This window comes from Procambarus clarkii, chromosome 57 (assembly GCF_040958095.1).
Source record: "Procambarus clarkii isolate CNS0578487 chromosome 57, FALCON_Pclarkii_2.0, whole genome shotgun sequence".
In the NCBI taxonomy this organism is placed as follows: domain Eukaryota; kingdom Metazoa; phylum Arthropoda; class Malacostraca; order Decapoda; family Cambaridae; genus Procambarus; species Procambarus clarkii.
Window position 1 is genome coordinate 15,434,823 of NC_091206.1, and position 23,382 is coordinate 15,458,204.

General features: G+C 43.5%; 1 protein-coding gene across 1 annotated transcript in view; it reads right to left on the reverse strand.

The window, feature by feature from the left end:
• The window catches only part of LOC123744944 (uncharacterized), a 231,224-nt gene that overhangs the window by 7,688 nt on the left and 200,154 nt on the right, over positions 1–23,382 (reverse strand). Inside the window, exons 5-6 of the mRNA XM_069306325.1 lie at positions 8,255–8,388; positions 6,637–6,865 (exon numbers count right to left, since the gene is read on the reverse strand). Coding sequence (XP_069162426.1) covers positions 6,637–6,865; positions 8,255–8,388 — 363 coding nt within the window. The remainder of the gene's footprint in view (positions 1–6,636; positions 6,866–8,254; positions 8,389–23,382) is intronic.

Here is a 23,382-nt window from a genome sequence, read left to right on the forward strand (position 1 = left end):
AGTCTAACTTGTTGCTTGTTGTTTTGCTGAGATATATTGCTTAAATGTTTGTTTCGTAGTCCGGGGTATACAGGATGATGCAAATTTTAAAGAAAACAAGGAGCGTGATTTTAATATTGGCATCAGGGGGGCCCTTTGGTGCGTTAATAAGTACAAAACATTGCAGAGTAACGAGGAACAGCGACCTGAGGGGTCACTTGACGCCAATACACTTTTTTGTTCACATTTGACATTTAGAATCTACAGAAAGCAATTTGTATTTGGCTGCACAGTATGTGTCAGGTCATTGTCAGACAGTAAACCCATACCATATAGAAATCACAATAGCGTGATGCATCAATGAACAAATCCACAAGGGATGATGTTAGGTTTGAAGCCCGTTAACTCCTGGAGGATTACTGAGCCAAACACATCAGTTTACTAACACACCAGAAAGTGTGCTTCACTCCAGGAGTAACTTCTCAGTGCATAGCCAGCGAGAAGTGGGGAACACCTCTTAGTGTGTGTGTGTGTGTGTGTGTGTGTGTGTGTGTGTGTGTGTGTGTGTGTGTGTGTGTGTGTGTGTGTGTGTGTGTGTGTATATATATATATATATATATATATATATATATATATATATATATATATATATATATATATATATATATATATATATATATATATATAATAGACATTAGGCGTGCCTGTATGTGTCCTAGGCGCCACTAACGAGGTGGTGATTGTATTTGCATTATAACTTTTCAGTTTCTCAGCAAAAGTTCTTGTATTAAATCAAATCCAAAGCTTTATTCAAAAATGGTCGTACATTTATAATTATATAAGAGTATTTTCTTGGGCTCTATCAAACCTAAAAGGGATCATTTTTAGAGCTTTAAGAAATTGTAGCATCATCAGGGGATAACATCTCCAAAACAACTGTTGAACCTCTAATCTGCTTTCAATGGCTGGATTACCTGGAAGGAAGTTCTGTTGAAGCTGAAACATGTTAAGATAAGAATGTCGTCAAACAGCATTTTTGTCTTCAACAGATTTATAGTTGTTGCTGGCTATCCATCTAAGAGTTTTAACAGCAGCATCACTAGCTGCTGTCAAAACTTGACAATCTTGACGGCCTTCGTGCCTGTCAAGATTGTCACACACAAAATTAAGATTATTGTCTTTCTTCCGGTAAATATTTTGTTCTGCAGTCGATAGCAGCGCATATTTAGGACCTCTCGTGTGGCGTGTGCATAGATGAGCTGCAGCAAGTGCAGCCCCTTGTTGTGTAAGCAATGTAGCAATACCATCATCCCTCTCCCGTTCTCACCTCTATCGTCCCTCTTGCTTGTTCTTCATGATCAATGATTCTGTCTTCATCGTCCCGTGGAAATACACGATGAGTGAGAGGGTCATCTTCTCTAATTAAGAAACATATTCATGAAATTCAAAAATGTAAAGATCTATTATAAAGAGCTCACCTTTTTTATTATCATCGGGAGTTGTGGTAAATTATTTACGCGTGTAAATATATTATTTACATGAGTAAATAATTCGATAATTTGTAAGTTGTATTTATTCCAGAATTTTTATACTCAAAATTATATTTTGAGTATAAAAATTCTGAACTCACTCAGACATCAGTAAAAAAAAATTCTACGTTATCTTTCATAGAGATATCAACATCGTGGCGTCCGCTCAAGCAGACGCCAACACCGTGGCGTCTGCTCAAGCAGACACCAACATCTTGGCGTCCGCTCAAGCAGACGCCAACATCGTGGCGTCTGCTCAAGCCGACTTCAACATCGTGGCGTCTGCTCAAGCAGATTCGAACATCGTGGCGTCCGCTCAAGCAGACACAAGAGCTGAGGCAGACACGGGGACGCGCTGAGCAGGTCGGAGACCTGAAACCACAATCCCCACAACTCCCTCAGCATCGCTCCACAAGTCTGACGGAATTGTTGTTGAAAGCTTTGAATAGACGGGCAGAAGTAGAGTATAGTATTGAGAGACAGACTGAAACAGAAGCAGACATACACACAGAGATGGAGTGACATAGACAAGCAGACATGCATACAACAGAGGCCTCGTAGGCCTGGTGGATAGCGCGCAGGACTCGTAATTCTGTGGCGCGGGTTCGATTCCCGCACGAGGCAGAAACAAATGGGCAAAGTTTCTTTCACCCTAAGTGCCCCTGTTACCTAGCAGTAAATAGGTACCTGGGAGTTAGTCAGCTGTCACGGGCTGCTTCCTGGGGTGTGTGTGTGGTGTGGAAAAAAAAATAGTTAGTAAACAGTTGATTGAGAGGCGGGCCGAAAGAGCAAAGCTCAACCCCCGCAAAAACACAACTAGTAAACGCAGACAGAAAGATAGACATAGATAGACTAATAAGGGAATAGATTGAAATACCATACTGGTGCCAACCTCTCGTGCCCCCATACTCTACTGTAGCGCCCCACGCGTGGCTCTAGGCATCAGGAGCATCTAGATGCTAGGCTCTAGAGCTCCATGCTGACGCCAGGCTCTATAAGCCAGAGCAGTTGAGTATTTACCAGGGCGCCCCGCGGGGCCCGCGGGCTCTTGCTAGAACACAAACGTCATTTTGATAATTATTAGCGTCAGTCAATATTTGTTTTTCTCGTAATTAAAACTCTGCGCTTGTGTTGTCCGCCGTCTCCGGTGTTGACAAGGCCTCCAGCACGGCAGACAGTGGCCTGGGAGGTTGCAGCTTGTTGCAAAGACTTGTATCGTTCTGTAGCTTGCATGTACCTTGATGTGTGGGGTGTACTCAGATGGCTGTGTATGTGTGTGCTCACCTAGATAAGTGTGTGTTTAATAATCTAACTGTGTGTGTGTGTGTGTGTGTGTGTGTGTGTGTGTGTGTGTGTGTGTGTGTGTGTGTGTGTGTACTCGCTAGCAATGCAATGGGTTGAGTCGGAGAGCGAGAAGCAAGGGGCCCTCTGCCTGCATCCCTCTCCCGTTCTCACTAGTGTACACACACACGCTGAGATCAGTGTGTGTGACCATTCATGCCTGTATCGCTCCTGTAGTGCTCTGGAGTCGCCTGCTAACGGCATCTTCCTCCTGAACTTTTTGGGAAAACGTCTGCGAGCGACGACATACAGTTCACATCTTCAGCTAGTGAATTGAAACATTCTATACTACCCTTCTACTGGGGACACCTCCCTTAACCTTCTGCTAGTCGTGAAATATACAGTCCAACCAGTCATCCATTTCCTGTGTCTGTCAAATCGTCAGAGTACTACTGCCAGCCTTGTTATAGTGGCTAGTCTTCCCTGTTATCATGCTGCTTGTCGTTCTATCATGCTGTTTCTCATAAGGCTGTTTATCATTCTGTCATGATGATAAAGTTCGGGTCAGGCTGTCTCGAGTGTCATGCAGACGTTCCTTAGATAATACTCTCAAAGCATACTCCAAACAAATCAGATAAAGCTTAATTTTATCTTTATGAACCACGTGAACTAAAGCCAAACTCTAATTAGATTTTGATGAGCAAAGCTTGAATAATATCGTGAGCCTTATCGTGTATATTTTATACAGATCCTTATCATGTATATTATAGAGATCCGTATCATGTATATTATTGAAATCCTTATCATGTATATTACAGACACTCTTTATCTTTTGTAAGAGTCGTTTAGCTTACTTTTATAACAACTATTTAAATTGTATATTATAGAGCAGATTAACTAGATAGTAGTTAGAGCTTTGACTTTACAATTTAGTTAATGCTTCTAGTTTTAGGAATAGTTTAGATTGTTTATTACAGAACAGTTTACATATTACAAGATAGTTTACACTGAATATTAAACCATGAGTAAACTTGAACATTATTGAGCAGTTAAGTTTGTAGTTTACTGAGTTTTATTATTGTTTCAGTAATGCATAGATTATATTAACTATTACACACCAATTAAGCTTGTCAATCGCTAACTTGTTATATCTCTGTCCTAATGAATAATTTTGTGGCTTATATATCGTAGCTTAGATTGGGTAAGATATCACAATTTGACTCGTACATCATTGCATAGTAGCAGCGTGAAATTTAGCTATTGAATTGTCAAGTCCCATCAATTAATTCATAATTTATTCTAATATATAAAATTTAGTTTGAATGTTATTGAAGAATTATTGTTTCGGGCTTTTCATGCCCGTGCCATCTCTTGGATGGCTTAATCTTCATCAATCATTGATGCAATTAACTACTTGTTTTGCTTGGAACTTTGTATGAGTATTCAAAGGTTGTTTTCAATTGCTTTCAAATGTTTTGTTCATAATTGTTTGTGTGTTTATAGCTGGGTTAGTTTGCGCGAATTTCCAGTAAATTGCTTGTTAGAGTGATACGTAGGTTAAATGTTTCAGAGTAGCTAACTTGAATGTTAGAAAGATACTTTGAGTATTTCAGTGTGATGTAGATTGTATGTTACTGTGGAGTTTAGTAGCATAGTTGAATGCGTATATTTTAGCGAAATTTATCGCGTGAAATGTTGTATAATTTTGGCTGTAATAATGTAGGTTTTATAATATGAAAGTCTGGAGAGAGTGGGCACAACTCTCTCTCTCTCTCTCTCTCTCTCTCTCTCTCTCTCTCTCTCTCTCTCTCTCTCTCTCTCTCTCTCTCTCTCTCTCTCTCTCTCTCTCTCTCCCTCTCACCCTCCCTCCCCATAAGCACAATATGTGCACTAAAGATGACATGGAGGGCCTCTGCGTCAGCAAATTTTCTAAGAATCATCTTCCTCTTCTTGATCCTTGAAGGGCTTAGTGGGCTGTTCTGTGTGTACTGGAGGATCAAGGTTGTCCTAAGTGAAGGTCTGACGTCGTGGACAGATACTGTGGCGTAGAGCTGTTGTCTGCGTTGCTTTTTTTTAAGCTGTGTTACGACGCTTTATCCTGCCTTCTGTCAAGCTCTTGAGAACTATCAAGCTTTTTCCTGTGTAGTATTAAGATCGAGAACACAACTTAAATGTCGTGGTTTGTGTCTCGGAGAGGCTGCAGGGTCCAAGTAAGTTCAGTAGAACTTCTGGTTTCAATTCTTTTGACCATCTCGTAGATTAAGGCAGCGTCTGGGATGCTCTCGGATGTAGGTTCGAATCCTCGTCACGGCCCTTGTGGATTTGTTCATTCCAGTACCCTGGTTCATTAATGTTCCACACACGACTTATTTCCTCCTCAAAAATAACAGTATCATAATATGCTCACCAGTGACTTGAAGCAGAATATACATATTTTACTGAAATTACATTGAAGTCGAGGAATATATTTGCTTCTGAAAATTTTGCTTCCTGTACGGAGAAAAAATACAAATAAATTTGCAAATCAATTACCACAGTTTATTTCAGGGCTCCTTGCAGGGCGAGGATTTTTTCTGTGTGTGTGTGTGTGTGTGTGTGTGTGTGTGTGTGTGTGTGTGTTTGTGTGTGTGTGTGTGTGTGTGTGTGTGTGTTTGTGTGTGTGTGTGTGTGTGTGTGTTTGTGTGTTTGTGTGTGTGTGTGTGTGTGTGTGTGTGTGTGTGTGTGTGTGTTTGTGTGTTTGTGTGTGTGTGTGTGTGTGTGTGTGTGTGTGTGTTTGTGTGTGTGTGTTTGTGTGTGTGTGTGTGTGTGTGTGTGTGTGTGTGTGTGTGTGTGTGTGTGTGTGTGTGTGTGTGTGTCTGTGTGTGTGTGTGTGTGTGTGTGTGTGTTTGTGTTTGTGTGTGTGTGTGTGTGTGTGTGTGTGTATGTGTGTGTGTGTGTGTGTGTGTGTGTGTGTGTGTGTGTGTGTGTGTGTGTGTGTGTACTCACCTAGTACTCACCTAGTTGTACTTGCGGGGGGTTGAGCTCTGGCTCTTTGGTCCCGCCTCTCAACCGTCAATCAACAGGTGTACAGATTCCTGAACCTATTGGGCTCTATCATATCTACACTTGAAACTGTGTATGGAGTCAGCCTCCACCACATTGCTTCCTAATGCATTCCATTTGTCAACCACTCTGACACTAAAAAAGTTCTTTCTAATATCTCTGTGGCTCATTTGGGCACTCAGTTTCCACCTGTGTCCCCTAGTGCGTATGCCCCTTGTGTTAAATAGCCTGTCTTTATCAACGCTGTCGATTCCCTTGAGAATCTTGAATGTTGTGATCATGTCCCCCCTAACTCTTCTGTCTTCCAACGAAGTGAGGTTCAATTCCCGTAGTCTCTCCTCGTTGCTCATACCTCTCAGCTCGGGTACTAGTCTGTTGGCAAACCTTTGAACCTTTTCCAGTTAAATCTTATGCTTGACTAGATATGGACTCCATACTGGAGCCGCATACTCCAGGATTGGTCTGACATATGTGGTATATAACGTTCTGAAAGATTCCTTACACAAGTTTCTAAAGGCCGTTCTTATGTTAGCCAACCTGGCATATGCTGCTGATGTTATCCTCTTGATATGTGTGTGTGTGTGTGTGTTAGAGAGAAATATATGTAGTAGATATAACCGATGAAAAATATATTGGTTAGAAAGGAGCTAAGAGCTAAATAGCTCGATTCTGCAGACACAAATAGTAAATACAAATAGTAAACACACACACACACACACACACACACACACACACACACACACACACACACACACACACACACACACACACACACACACACACACACACACTCACACACCTCTACCTTTCCCATAGAGCTTCTGGGACGGGGCGACGGTCTTGAAGCCCGGCCGAGTGAGCAGGACCTCGGAGGTCTGGTGATAGATGGGAGGGATAGAGGCCGAGCAGGTGAGTCGTAGCTGACCCTCCTTGAAGTGAGTCTCCCTCAGGGGAAGACGGAGCTCCGAGGTAGGCGAGAGGAGCCCCAGGATGGTCTTCCCCTGTGTCACCACCCTGCTGTAGTGCTGGGGAACCTGGAGGGAGAGAGAGAGAGAGAGAGAGAGAAAGATAGAGAAAATCCAGTTAACTCGATCAAATGTTGGCTTCATAGCTATAAAATCGTAATGGCTTGGTACTTTTTCCCTCATCGTTCCCTTCCCTACTAGTTGTGGTTGTTGTGGTTGTAGCTTAATACCTTAGTTCTAAATATCCTTATTCGTTATGAAAATCAATAACAAGCTCATTAAATGAGTTTCTAGGATCTAGTTTCAGATAGGCTGTTGGAGAGTAAGAGACCTTCGGTGTGTCATTAGGGTCGTTAAATGACATTTCCAATGAATCGTAGTTGACAATCGAGTCAAAAAGGCGAAAACAGGCAAAGGATACAGTGTGATATTTCCTTATCTTTCGCAAGGTCCGATAAACGGGAGAAAACAAATGTATAAATTTAAAAATGTGCTGATAATTAATAGCTGATTGTAATCTAAATTGTTACCAAGTTGATTGTTGGAGTACAGGTACAGTGGAACCATTATAGTTAGAAATAATTTAATGAATGACAGTTGCTTCTAAACTGAAACTGATTTCGTACCTGTAATAGGTCTAGTCTGTGTTCGTGAAATGTTATAGATCTATGGACAAATCCACAAGGGCCGTGACGAGGGTTCGAACCTACGTCCAAGAGGGAGGTTATAGATCTAGTCTGTGTTCGCTACCTGTATTTTTTATGCCAATATCGCATTAGCTCCAGATATTAACATATTCCTTATTACACATTGCTAAGCCAATATTTCATCATTATACACCATATATCATTCATTACCTGTGGTAGACACTATTTAGCATACTCAGCATACTTTAAACATGTGCAAATCTTGTATGGGAAGCATGTGTTTAACTTGTGTAATTTAGACGCAGTCATTAGTGATTCACAATGTCACATTGTGATTCACAAGACAATGTGATTCACATTGTCACATTGTGATTCACAAGACAATGTGATTCACATTGTCACATTGTGATTCACAAGACAATGTGATTCACATTGTCACATTGTGATTCACAAGACAATGTGATTCACATTGTCACATTGTCCCAATATTCTTAAAGATTTACTATTCAAGCGTCAAATAATATGAATATACTTACAAGATTCAACTGAACCACAATGATATAGAATTATAGATAATCCCTCAAAAATAGTTTATATATATATATATATATATATATATATATATATATATATATATATATATATATATATATATATATATATATATATATATATATAGTTCATAATACTGAGACGTTCATCAGGATCTTAACACTCTCTCCTCAGATCTCCTATCCCGTTCAACCTACCCAATTCCCCCCCTTTTTCAGCCCCCCCCCCTTCCTATCCCTCAGCTGTCCCCTGTACTGACCTCTATTCCATTGAGTAGCCACTGGAGGCGGGGCGCCGGCCGGGCCCCTGGGGATGTGCAGTTGGCCACCAGCTGCTCCCCTGGGGAGTACACCCCTCGCCAGGCCACTAACATGGGGATTCTGTCCGGTACGTCTGTAGAGGGGAGACACAACACAGGGTCTCATCACACAAGGGGAAATTTCAAGTTTCTGGCAAGAGAACGTTTACATAAACACTCAAATCTGGAATCGTGAATTTGGAATCGGGACCAAAGAGCCAGAGCTCAACCCCCGCAAGTAGATGAGTACACAAACACACACTAATATCTCAACTTACATCCTAGATATCGTTCACCTGCACTGAAAAATAAAGGTATATTTAAGATAACATTCACCCCACTCTTAAAGATCAAAAGCTTATTCAAGATAATGTTGGCCCATAGTTCGATCCCCCCGATGTTCGATGTTCGAGTTCGATCCCCCGATGGTGCAAGTGGTTAGGCTTCGTTCCTTCACTTCATATCCAAGATAATTGTCCTCGTGGCCCTTATAGGTGCTATACAGTCCTCTGGCTTAATGCTTTCTCCTCATAATTACCTTGTCTTGCAACAGACCACAGGACTCCTCTGTAAAATTACACAAACCTCCTTTGGTTACAGTGGACACTGTTTTGACTGTGGACAGCACGTAGTGGGGTTCCACGTGGAGGGAAGCACGTGGTGGTGGAGGTGTCCCACATGGAGGACAGCACGTGGTGGTGGTGGTGTCCCACATGGAGGACAGCACGTGGTGGTGGTGGTGTCCCACATGAAGGACAGCACGTGGTGGTGGTGGTGGTGTCCCACATGGAGGACAGCACGTGGTGGTGGTGGTGTCCCACATGAAGGACAGCACGTGGTGGTGGTGGTGGTGTCCCACATGAAGGACAGCACGTGGTGGTGGTGGTGGTGTCCCACATGAAGGACAGCACGTGGTGGTGGTGGTGGTGTCCCACATGGAGGACAGCACGTGGTGGTGGTGGTGGTGTCCCACATGAAGGACAGCACGTGGTGGTGGTGGTGTCCCACATGGAGGACAGCACGTGGTGGTGGTGGCTGTGTTTCCACCCTCCACCATTCGTGATAAAGTACGAGACAAACTTGTCTTCAGACAGACAGATATAAACTTCCGAGTGAAGAAAGTCGACGGGACTTCAACGCCCAGATAATGTGAGATGAATTTGGTCTTCTGCCAAAATGACGTTTAAACATATATATATAATATATATATTATATAGTAATAATAATTCCGAGTGCAAAAATTATTCACGTACACTCAAGTTCAGAATGATAACGGGGATATCTACCCCAGATCCTCCTTCAACAGCATGCCCGAGGCTCAGGACTCCTGCAGGAAACTCAGCATACAGGTAACAGACTCAGCATGGGGCCTCGGGGGGGGGGGGGGCATCGTAGCCTGGTGGATAGCGCGCAAGACTCGTAATTCTGTGGCGCGGGTTCGATTCCCGCACGAGGCAGAAACAAATGGGCAAAGTTTCTTTCACCCTGAATGCCCCTGTTACCTAGCAGTAAATAGGTACCTGGGAGTTAGTCAGCTGTCACGGGCTGCTTCCTGGGGGTGGAGGCCTGGTCGAGGACCGGGCCGCGGGGACACTAAAAAAAAAGCCCCGAAATCATCTCAAGATAGCATACAGACTAGGGCGCCTGACAGCTGGGTGGACAGCGCTTCGGATACATAGTCCTGAGGTTCGATCCCCGGTGGCGGCGGAGACAAATATGAAGCTGTTGCTTCCAAAATGTTGTTCACAAAATGTTGCTTTCACCCTGATGCCCCTGTTACCTAGCAGTAAATAGGTACCTGGGAGTTAGACAGCTGCTACTGGCTGCTTCCTGGGGGTGTGTAACAAAAAGAAGGCCTGGTCTAGGACCGGGCCGCGGCGACGCTAAGCCCCAAATCATCTCAAGATAACCTCAAGATACAGGGTAACGCGAGTGAATCTCGTTACCTTACGCTCCAGTAACGTTGATAACGCTAAGACTGTGAGCTACTGAATACCATACCTTACCTTGAGGTGCTTCCGGGGCTTAGTGTCCCCGCGGCCCGGTCTTCGACCAGGCTGATCGAGGTACTGTACATACAGTACAGAGTGTAAGCTGTCTCTCTGATCATCAGCTAATTTACTAGCAAATAAGTATACTAAGCAGAATGGGTTTTAATAAGTTTTATATAAAATATATATATAATATAAATATATAATAAAAAAATATAAATATATATATATATATTATATATATTATATAAATTTATATAAAATATGTTTTATACCGCACGGGACAGTGAGGTACCGTCAATCGTCAATCCGCATAGAATTGACGGTGAAGGCGACTTGGATCAACTCACACAGAGAGACAACTGTCTTCAAACGCCCGCAATTCTACCCCTTAACACTTTCGCATTCCGGCGTCTCCAAACGTCTAAGACGTTTAAGACGTCAAACGTCTTAAGGAACTAAGACTTTCCGGCGTCTCCAAACGTGCAAACATGCACGTCTAAGCTGTTGGTGGTTGGTGGAACTACATTGCTGAGCAAGCTAACAGATAAGAGAATGTATTTACCGTTTTCCACAGGAACGACGAAGCCCTCAGGGCTCCACAGAATCCAATAATCCCCCAGGCCAGGCACTTCAAACCCCAGTCCCAGTAGAGGTGCGGGAAGCTCCCAGGGGAACGCGTTCCCCTGGGTTCTGACCCCATGTACCGAGCCAAAGATGATCGTTAATTCACTATTTTTGTTGGCCATGTGGCTCCCTCGATGCGGAGGTGTTGCGACCCTAATGGTCTTCTGAACACCTATTCTCGTACACTTTATCTCGTGTAAGTGTACGTGATACACTTACCGATAAGTGTGTGCACTTATGTGATAAGTGAGCTTGTCTGGTAAGTTAATAACTCTTGCACTCCTCTTCAGGCTATTCATCGTTTTTTTTGGTGACACTGTCCTGTGTTACTGTCCAGTGACAATGTCCTACAACACTGTCCTACAACACTGTCCTACAACACAGCGTTGCAATTACAAAACAATGGTCAATAATACAATCAAAGTAGACAAGAAGCTTCCTATTCCCGCCTCACGCCGACCCATTTTTCAACTTACAGTAACTGACCGGCTTATCAAAATTAAATGAATTTGAGAGGAACGGAAGTTTTACCCTCGTACATGAAATTCACAATTCCGTTCTCAATCCGCCATTCAGATGACGCAAAGCGGCTTTATTGAACTGGGGGCGTTACTGTCACCGACTTCCAATTTAGCCGATGAATCCCCGACGCGACAGACTAAAATTTCCGAATAAAGAAACAAAAAAATCTATATATATTCTCAATGGGTGTTCACTACCGAATTGAAATGGGAGTGAGTGGGGAATTTGAATGAGAAATTATGTGGCGGGAATTTTCAGGGGAAAATTCTTCATTCTGTAGGCAATATCGAGTGAGAAGAGCACAGAGATACAGAGTGCAATAGGGGGAAATATAGTGATGTGACGTAGCTCCAGCATCCCAGTTATGGGATGCTGGAGCTAATCTCTTGATGATGTTATTAAATTCGTTGTGTCTTGCATGCTGGCCCCTTATATAATGCTGCTTGCAGGTCACCACTAGAGATATCCTAAATTAACAACACCGAAATAGTCAATAGATACAACGACAATAGGAGATTAGTCATTGCTGAAGTAATACATCCCAAACAGTCTCAGCCAAGTATAAGGTCACACACAGGTACATTCTTCCGCCATCCCCAAGATCAGAATAGAACATCCAGCCAACATAGGAATATAGAAGTAAGGAACTGCAGGTAGCCCATTGTCCCATTAGCTTTGCTTCACCTTACCCGTCTAGATTATATATACGGTTGCCTCAGCTACATTGTCACCACACCATCTGGTCACCATTTGGTCCGGGAGACATCTCCCGTCACGCTGGGTGCAGTCGCACCTCCACAGATCTCCAGTATCATCTATTGATACTGGTGATGGCTCAAAAGGGCCACCACTTACGAGCTATTCATGCCTGTGCCACCTTTTGGGTGGCTTCATCTTCATCTTAAACACATTCACAAAGGAGACATCTCCCGTCATGCAGAGTGCATTCGCACCTCCACAGATCTCCAGTATCAGCTCCTGATACTGGTAATGGCTTAAAATGGCCACCACTTACGGGCTATTCATGCCCGTGCCACCTTTTGGGTGGCTTAATCTTCATCAATCAATCATCAGCTACATTGTACAGGTACAGTTATACCTGTACAATGTGCCAGGTAAGTGGACTTACCTGGCTCCTGTGCCAGGTAAGTCTACTACGGGCTCACCATAGCCCGTGCTACTTGGAATTTTTTGTTCCGAGAAGCTGAATCTGAAACAACAACACATACAGTGTAGCCCCATCTCCATAAGAAATATAGAGAGGATTAGTGCAAGAATAATTGATCAAACCCTTTCTGTCCTGTTCAATAACGTAACCTGCCCGTCCCTCTCTTCCGTCCCATGAACAATGATTCATAGAGAGAGTATGAGCAACCGGAAGATCCACCAGCAGCACATCTGGAGGTATTTGTTCCAGCGCCACCCCCCCCCCTGACCCCTAAAGGTTTAAAGCCTTTCCATGTTTGCTGGAACTTGCCCAGTGATAAACCTTAGCCATATGGCCAATTTTCCAGGAATTAAAAAATACCAGAATCATACACTAGCTTTTGTTGGCTGGTTATTTGAGCTGGATGACAGGTTTGTTCTCGGTTGAGAAACTGTTTTGATATGTTTGTCAGTGTGTGTGTGTGTGTGTGTGTGTGTGTGTGTGTGTGTGTGTGTGTGTGTGTGTGTGTGTGTGTATGTATCTTGGCCGTGCTGGTCTAGCTATTTACTAAAGATCATGTACGCCTACAGGTATCCATCGGTGTTCCTCTCGGCTATCGTATGCTTATCTGACTGCTCGATAACACCGGATAGTGATAACCAGAGGGAGATGTGCTGACAAGGGAGCGGACCCAAGCCTTCACTCTCATAAAGGCTGCATCGATCTCTGGGTACAGTGGCGGATAACTTTTCTGGCGTCGTGCCCTCTATCGTCAGACTTACAGTTGGCCTTTTTAATGTTCGATTTGTAGTGTTCGTGTTAGGTTTTGGCGTTCTAAATGTTCGTTTGACGCTCTAAATGTTCGTTTCACACTCTATATGTTCGTTTTACACTCTAAATGTTCGTTTGACGCTCTATATGTTCGTTTGACACTCTAAATGTTCGTTTGACGCTTCGAGTGTCAAACGAAGAGTGGTCGCTTCGTTCATGTTCGTTGGACGCTTTTAATGTTCAAATTCGTGCTCGTAATGTTCAGATGCCTCACCCATACAGCTCATTGTCACCTCTAGTGTTCAGCTGAGACTCTAAAGAGCTATGAAGTGCTCAAGAAGCTCTGCAGAGTGTGTTAAGAGCTCTACAATGTTAAAGGCTCTTTATACATTGCTCAAGAAGCTATTCATTTTTCAATGAGTTTTGTAACATTGAAGGAGCTCAACAGTGTCTAATTATAGAGTTCTACATTGTTCAAAGTGCTCTGCAGGGTACAAATTTAGATTCTTCAGTGAACAAGACGTATTCAGTGAACAAGACAATGTTCAAGTTCAAGACACAAACCCGGAGCCAGATTCATGAAGCAGTTACGCAAGCACTTACGAACCTGTACGTCTTTTCTCAATCTTTGGCGGCTTTGTTTACAATTATTAAATAATTAATGAGCTCCGAAGCACCAGGAGGCTGTTTATAACAATAACAACAGTTTATTGGGAAGTTTTCATGCTTGTAAACTGATTAATTAATGTAACCAAAGCCGTCAAAGATTGAGGAAAGATGTACACGTTCCTAAGTACTTGCGTAACTGCTTCGTGAATCTGGCCCCCTGCCATAAAGGACGATGAGTTTGTGTCACAAACTCTCTGGTTGATGATATATGGACATGTTTACATTTTCACAACGTGAAGAACAAGAGTCTATTTGACACGAGAATTTTTGTATTTTATTTTTTTGGACTAGACAGTCAAGTGAGTTAGGCCGCGTGATCATCAGTAACCTGATTTCCAGCTAACTGATCTCCAGTTAAATTTCCACCCAAGTGACCAAACTCAACTACAGTCAAAATCGTAGCCAATTTAAGCCCCCAATCAACCTCAGCGCGTCAACCTCAACCCCAGTCAACCTCAGCCTGTCAACTTCAGCCCCAGTCAATTCAGCCCCAGTCAACCTCAGCCCCAGTCAAGCTCAGCCCCAGTCAACTCAGTCCCAGTCAACCTCAGCCCCAGTCAACCTCAGCCCCAGTCAAGCTCAGCCCCAGTCAACTCAGCCCCAGTCAACCTCAGCCCCAGTCAAGCTCAGCCCCAGTCAACTCAGCCCCAGTCAACCTCAGCCCCAGTCAACTCAGCCCCAGTCAACTTCAGCCCCAGTCAACCTCAGCCCCAGTCAACCTCAGCCCCAGTCAACCTCAGCCCCAGTCAACCTCAGCCCCAGTCAGCTTCAGCTTCAGGCAGCTTCAGCTTCAGTCAGCTAAGATCCAGTGAGCTGGTCATCGCTGACTCTGGTGGCGGCGGCTTCCAGCGTGTTGGCGCTTGGTATTAGAAAGCTTAGCAAGTGATCATGGCGAGACGGCGGAGGAGGACAGAGCTTTATCGGAGAAAGGCTAGAATTGAGACAGACTGACAGACAGAAGGGAATGGAATTATCAGGAGCAAACGCCTAGCCAGTACGGCTATATAGCAATAGACAGAGGAGAGAGAACGAAACAGGAAAGAGACAGATGAGAGAGAGAGAGAGAGAGAGAGAGAGAGAGAGAGAGAGAGAGAGAGAGAGAGAGAGGGGGGAAGGGGAGTGAAAATAAATGTAATAGTAATTAACTATTTTCTCGCAAGACACAAACCATAAAAAGCGAAGACAAGAATATCCCAAAATGGGTGTCTCTCTCTCGGACAATATATATATATATATATATATATATATATATATATATATATATATATATATATATATATATATATATATATATATATATATATATATATATATATATATACATATGTACTCACCTCACCTATTTATGCTTGCGGGGGTTGAGCTTTGGCTCTTTGGCCAAATGGCCTTTGTGCCTGTATATATGTATGTATGTGTGTATGTATGTATGTATGTATGTATGTATGTATGTATGTATGTATGTATGTATGTATGTATGTATCATATATCGAAATAATATTCGAAATTCTCTCTAAGTGATTGGAACACATTTAGCGTGATACCCATAACTCAAGATTCTGGGGAATATCTTCATAAAGGAAGTAAATGATCCGATTCCTGGTTCATATTCCCACATGTGTCGTTTGGCGGAGTGTTATTTTAATGCACACACACAATCACACAAGAAGAGTACGGGGGAGACATGATCCCCACCTACAAAATTCTCAGGGCAAATTGACAGGGTGGACAAAGACAAACTAGCCCCGGTGGAACACGAACAAGGGAACACAGGTGGAAACTGAGTACCCAAATGAGCCACAGAGACATTTAAATTTTTTTTTCAGTGTCAGAGTAGTTAAATGGAATGCATTAGGAAGTGATGTGGTGGAGGCTGACTCCATACACAGTTTCAAGTGTAGATATGATAGAGCCCAGTAGGCTCAGGAATCTGAACACCAGTTGATTGATAGTTGAGAGGCGGGACCAAAGAGCCAAAGCTCAACCCCCGCAAGCACAACTAGGTGAGTACACACACATGCAATGTGACAATCGGTTGCAAGTCTGCAGACAGTGGAACATGACAGCAGACAGTGAGACATGACAGCAGACAGTGAGACATGACAGCAGACAGTGAGACATGACAGCAGACAGTGAGACATGACAGCAGACAGTGAGACATGACAGCAGACAGTGGGACATGACAGCAGACAGTGGGACATGACAGCAGACAGTGAGACATGACAGCAGACAGTGAGACATGACAGCAGACAGTGAGACATGACAGCAGACAGTGAGACATGATAGCAGACAGTGAGACATGACAGCAGACAGTGGGACATGACAGCAGACAGTGAGACATGACAGCAGACAGTGAGACATGACAGTAGACAGTGGGACATGGCAGCAGACAGTTGGACATGTCAGCAGGCAGTGGGACATGACAGCAGACAGCGAGACATGACAGCAGACAGCGAAACATGGCAGCAGACAGTGGGACATGACAGCAGACAGCGAGACATGACAGCAGACAGCGAGACATGGCAGCAGACAATGAAACATGCTGGCATTATCAGATGAGATAATGGAACATGCTATGATAGGGTAGGGCATTACAGTAGGCCTAAAGGCGTCCCAAGAGATAAGAGGAGCATCCCAAGAGATAAGAGGAGAATCTCAAGAGATAAGAGGAGCATCCCAAGAGATAAGAGGAGCATCCCAAGAGATAAGAGGAGGGTCCCAAGAGATAAGAGGAGCGTCCCATGCAACTGTAAGCTATCTCGGGACATCAATATGCATCTTAGATATGAACATGTCATCCAGTCGAAAATATACAAGAGTAACTACGATAGCAACCCAAACAACAGCTGATCATGCAAGATAGCCGGGAGAGATAGCATCCCACAAGCATACACCAGGAAGCTGCCAGGCATCAGAGAGGACAGTGGGATATCCCATGCGAAAGGGAAGCATCCCAAAAGGCCAAGATAACATACCAAGAGTATGTTATCTCCACACTCGACTCTCCTGAATAAGAATTACAGTGACTGCAGGAGACCTACTGACCCAGATGAGACACTTAGACACACACACACATACACACACACATATACATCAACCCGTTCTCGCAAATTTAATAAGTTAATATTGACTTATTAAATATGTGCATAGGTGACATACTTAACATAATAGATACCCTTAAAAAGATTCATAGAAAACACCGACCTTACCTAACCTACTTAGTATGTTAAGATAAGCATCTTATTGCTTCGTAATTACAATTATTACCTAACCTATAATAGGTATAGGTTAAGTAATAATTGTAATTACGAAGCAATAAGATGCTTATCTTAAGATACTAACAAGGTTAGGTATGGTTGGTGTTTTCTATGAATCTTTTTAAGGGTATCTATTATGTTTAGTATATCACCTATGCACGTAGTTAATAAGTCAATATTGACTTTACGAATTTGCGAGAACGGGTTGTATACATACATACCAGTACACAGACGCCCTCATGACCGACACCAACGCCCCCATTAAGGCCACTCACAACCCCACGAGTGATGAGGATACTCAAGAGCCTCACGATTCACCTCGGCTATAACCGATGACTTCAGGAAATTAGAACGATTACTCAGGGCGGTGTGACACTCGTTTCAGAGCAGCGAGGAGCCAACTCGTAATACTAGACTCATAATTTGCCAACGGGATAGAGAGAGGACAGGCGGAATGATTATGCAAATAAGGTGGGAATATCATCCCCCAAGCCTCAGGCAGTCTTGTGGATAGAGAGTTGCAACAGTCCAAGGATAGAGCTATAGAGCAATCCTGAGGATAGAGCGTTACCCTAAGGCTCGACAGAGCTTGCTGGCTCGTACATAACTGATCCCATAACAACTTAATCGTGTTTTATGGTTTTATGTCAACAATGCTAGGCAACGGAATGGAATTATTATCTTGCATATCATTCCTGATGTTGACAATATCAACACGAAACACCGAATACAAATTGAATAGGATTACTAAAACGAGTTCTTGGTAAATAGTGGTTTGTAAACATGGGTGCTGGTGTGTGATACGGGTTCCTGAGTAATATTGAAGGAGTTGCTGGATTGTTTCAGGTGTAGACTAGACAAATATATGACAGAATTTAGTTGGAATTAAATATGAACAGTCTAATATAACACCTGCTAGGCCTAAAATAAACGACTCGAGGCTATACAACACACACATACACACACACACACACACACACACACACACACACACACACACACACACACACACACACACACACACACACACACGCACGCACACGACTGAGTTCCTGAGTACCCAAATGAGCCACAGGGACATTATAAAGACCTTTTTCAATGTCAGAGTAGTTAACAAATGGAATGCATTAGGCACTGATGTGGTAAAGGCTGACTCCATACACAGTTTCAAGTGTAGTTATGATAGATCCCATTAAGCTCAGGAATCTGTACACCAGTTGACTGACAGTTGTGAAGCGGGACCAAAAAGAGGAAACTCAACTCCCCCCCCCCCACCCTAATGCTCAACTCGGTGAGTACACACACATACACATGTGATGTGTTGACGCTGGCCACGTGAGTGTCTTGGGATGTATTTGGATGAGAAATATCGGCAAGAAAACTTTCAAATATTGTATTTCACTGAAAACCGAAATGCAGGTATGAAATATGACACAGACAGACGCATTTTTACCGCTTTCATTCTAAGTATGAAGGTTAAGCCTAGAACTATGAAAGCCTTCTGACCTTTGAATGAACATTTCTCCCTCTGGACCGACTAAAAGTCTAAAAGCCCTGATCTAAGGAGCTGAGGTCAAGTTCGAAGCGTTTGAAGCCTTACTTGAAACATTCCAACCCGTCCTCGACTCAAGTCCATTACATCCAGCGGTCGACCCCACAGACGCATTCATAAATTTTAATATGCTGTTCATTCAAAACGGGAATTTTCTCAAGTATAAATTAATATTATAATATATTAGCATATTGTGCATATATAGGCATAGGTTAGATTAGGTGTTTAGGTTCTGTTGGCGATTATTTGTATTTGTAGTACGTGGGTGAAGCATTTACAGCGTTGTGATTCGAACAAAATTCGTCAGTGAAACACTTATTCCGGATATGTTCGAACGTCAGCAGTTGTGAGTCGTGTGTAAACCGCTTTTCATTCATAAACAGGGGGTTTGGCGGGTGCATGGAATCACTTTTGGATCTTTGTTTGGAGGACGGGCTGAACATTCAAGGCACAGTTCGAGACAGTACATTTGCAAACATCTGAAACCAGCTCGAAGCATTCGAAGCTCACCTCAAACCATTTAAGGTATTGAGCAGCTTGTTCTCACAAATATTGGCCACATGCTCGTTAATCCAGCCACAAAACTACCTGGTTTATGAATGCAAAAAGACTTTACACACGACTTACATTTGATGACGTTCGAACTTCTCTCAAATAGTGCTTCATTCAGTTTCTATACTCGAATCCCCTACCGTTATGCAGCCCGTCCTCCAAACAAAGATCCAAAAGTGATTCCATGCACCCGCCAAACCCCCTGTTTATGAATGAAAAGCGGTTTACACACGACTCACAACTGCTGACGTTCGAACATATCCGGAACAAGTGCTTCACTGACGAATTTTGTTCCAATCACAACGCTGTAAATGCTTCACCCACGTACTACAAATACAAATAATCACCAACAGAACCTAAACACCTAACCTAACCTAACCTAACCTATGCCTATTTATACACAATATGCTAATATATTATAATATTAATTTATACTTGAGAAAATTCCCGTTTTGAATGAACAGCATGTTAAAATATATGAATGCGTCTGTGGGGTCGACCGCTGAATGTAATGGACTTGAGTCGAGGACGGGTTGCGTTATGACTGCTTCACCCACTGACGGCAGACTCAAATATATGCCAGCAGAAAATTATAACCCTAATCTAACCTGATCTAAGCCTGCCTATACGTGAAACTATAATATTATAATAATAATTTATATATGATAAAAAGGTTGAAATTAAATACACATAAATTTAAAACTGACGAATCCGTGTATGAGGACCGCTGGCTGCAAGCGGTACGATCATAGCCAGAGGACCAGATTCACGAAAGCACTTACGCAAGCACTTACCAACGTGTACATCTTTCCTCAAACTTTGACGGCTTTGGTTACATTTATTAAACAGTTTACAAGCATGAAAACTTGCCATTCAACTGTTGTTATTGTTATAAACAGCCTCCTGGTGCTTCGGAGCTCATTAACTGTTTAATAATTGGAAACAAAGCCGCCAAAGATTGAGAAAAGATGTACAGGTTCGTAAGTGCTTTCGTGAATCTGGTCCAAGAGGACCAGTTAAAGCTACAGGTTAACTTCAGGTTCCGGGTCTACCTGAAGACATTCAACACTCGAGACATACTTATTCTTAGGCATTTGCTCAGTCGTGAGAATGTCAGAGTTTGGCCTGGTACATATCCCGGACAAACTTGGTCCAGGGGACACCAAGTCGCTCCTGATAATGATAGAGATAAAGTTGGGCGAATTTCCACCAAACTAAGCAACTTTGCCACCTTGTTGTTCGACAGTTTCAATAGTTGAGACAACCGGAGCAGCCGGTTAGGGCCGCCCAACTCAGGACATGAAGGATTTCTCTGACCTTTGATCATGTCTATCTCCTCTCTCTCCCTCCATTCAATCATCATTCTCTCCCCCGCTTTCCCTTCCTATCCTTTCTATCCCATCTCTCTTTCCCTATTTTCCTCTCTCTCTCTCTCTCTCTCTCTCTCTCTCTCTCTCTCTCTCTCTCTCTCTCTCTCTCTCTCTCTCTCTCTCTCTCTCTCTCTCTCTCTCTCTCTCTCTCACCATATATCTATCTATACTATGAGAGAGAATGTCTGTCTGTCTTTGTCCAAAGTAGGAAGCCAGGCTCTTGAGGCTAGCCTCACCTAAATTGGCAGAAGGAAGGGTCTGGGGTATCGGACGAACATAGGCTGGTTGGTGACACCAGAATTCAAAAGGTAACAGCATGTCATGGTCAAATTCAGAACCCCACGACGTCCCCCCCCCCCCCCACTGCCCGTGGAAATCGCAAAATATTTTTAGCGAAGGCCCCCATACTCAGGAGTCTCAATAGCAAGTCCTAATAGGGTTAATGAGACACATTTTGCTAGCGGGACGCCATTTTTGTCCCATTTGACGTCCTTTTGTACAGATGGAAAATGCAACTGACACTCTGATGGGCGTAATTTGGTGAATTGATTACCACAACGTAATTGTAGTTGGGCTTGTAACGAGGTTACGTTTGCGAAATGTGCTGACTTTGTGCCTATATGTCATGAGAGTAAATTGAGCATGCGCGGGTATTATGCCTGCCTGTGAGTGTTGTGTTCGTGCCTGTGTGCTCGGCTCTGACAATTGTTGTTTTAATCATTGCTGTAATTGAGTTTTGATTGGTGAGTAAAGCTATCGTGTGTATGTGTGTGTGTGTGTGTGTGTGTGTGTGTGTGTGTGTGTGTGTGTGTGTGTGTGTGTGTGTGTGTGTGTGTGTGTGTGTGTGTGTGTGTGTGTGTGTGTGTGTGTGTGTATGTGTGTGTGTGTGTGTATGTGTGTGTGTGTGTGTGTACTCACCTAATTGTGCTTGCGGGGGTTGAGCTCTGGCTCTTTGGTCCCGCCTCTCAACTGTCAATCAACAGGTGTACAGGTTCCTGAGCCTATTTGGCTCTATCATATCTACACTTGAAACTGTGTATGGAGTCAACTTCCGACCTTTGTGTACTCACCTAGTTGTACTCACCTAGTTGTGTTTGCGGGGGTTGAGCTCTGGCTCTTTGGTCCCGCCTCTCAACCGTCAATCAACAGGTGTACAGATTCATGAGCCTATCGGGCTCTGTCATATCTACACTTGAAACTGTGTATGGAGTCAGCCTCCACCACATCACTTCCTAAATGTGTGTGTGTGTGTGTGTGTGTGTGTGTGTGTGTGTGTGTGTGTGTGTGTGTGTGTGTGTGTGTGTGTGTGTGTGTGTGTACCTAACTTACCTAACTGTTCTTTCAGAGGTTGATCTACTGCTCCTGGTACCTACCATTAACCCTCCAAATGACTGATAAAGTTGGTGTCTAACCCCCCTTAAGTTCGTCATACCTACACGTGACTCCATGTGTGATATCTACCTTCACCACTTGAATTCCTAATTAATACCACTTCACTACCAAAGTTACAATTGATAAGTTCTTGTTAATGCTCTTCTGGCTAATTTAGGAGTTCTGCTTCCTTCTCTGTCATCTCGACTTTGCTGTTCGCCCTTGATCTTCCAGGTGAGAACTTCAGGGTAGCACTGCATACTCCAGAATTGGTCTGACATACGTCGTGAACAATGTCCCATACCTTTACCCGCGTTCGTTTATTGCAGGGAATGGAGAGGAATGGGCAGAGGGGAAGGGGAGACGGGGGTGAACAGGGGGAATAGTTTATAGGGGAAGGAGAGGGACAGGGTAAGAAATAGGGGCTCAGTTAGTAGCGTAGCTATGAGGCATATGTTACCTGGGTTGCTGGGGAGGATAGGGGATAGGAGACGCCGAATGGGCTGGGGGAGGTGGACAGGCAATACCACACACCTGGGGTGGTGAATAAGCTGCACCACACACCTGGGGTGGTGAACACGCAGCACCACACACCTGACAATCCCTGCCTCTCTAAATCTTTACATTTCCAATCACTAAGCAACATCCTGAGGGCCTAGCGTGCAGATACATGGACACCAAATACCCCATAAAACTTTGGGCAAAAAATTTTCACAACTTGTCAAACAATTCGGCTCTATTTGGTAACAATTCTGACGCCAGGTCTAACTACCTCTCTCTCTCTCTCTCTCTCTCTCTCTCTCTCTCTCTCTCTCTCTCTCTCTCTCTCTCTCTCTCTCTCTCTCTCTCTCTCTCTCTCTCTCTCTCTCTCTCTTTCTCTCTCTTTCTCTCTCTCTCTCTCTCTCTCTCTCTCTCTCTCTCTCTCTCTCTCTCTCTCTCTCTCTCTCTCTCTCTCTCTCTCTCTCTCTCTCTCTTCTCTCTCTTTCTCTCTCTTTCTCTCTCTTCTCTCTCTCTCTCTCTCTCTCTCTCTCTCTCTCTCTCTCTCTCTCTCTCTCTCTCTCTCTCTCTCTCTCTCTCTCTCTCTCTCTCTCTCCCTCTCAGGTGTTAGGTGTGTTATCATCTATAACAGCTACAGACTCGACTGTGTAGAGTCTGCCGCCCCGCCCCCCACCCATATGACTGTATAGCACTTGGAAGGGGGGTCAGGATAAGGATTTGGGATGGGACGGGAGGAAAGGAATGGTGGCCAACCACCTGGATGGT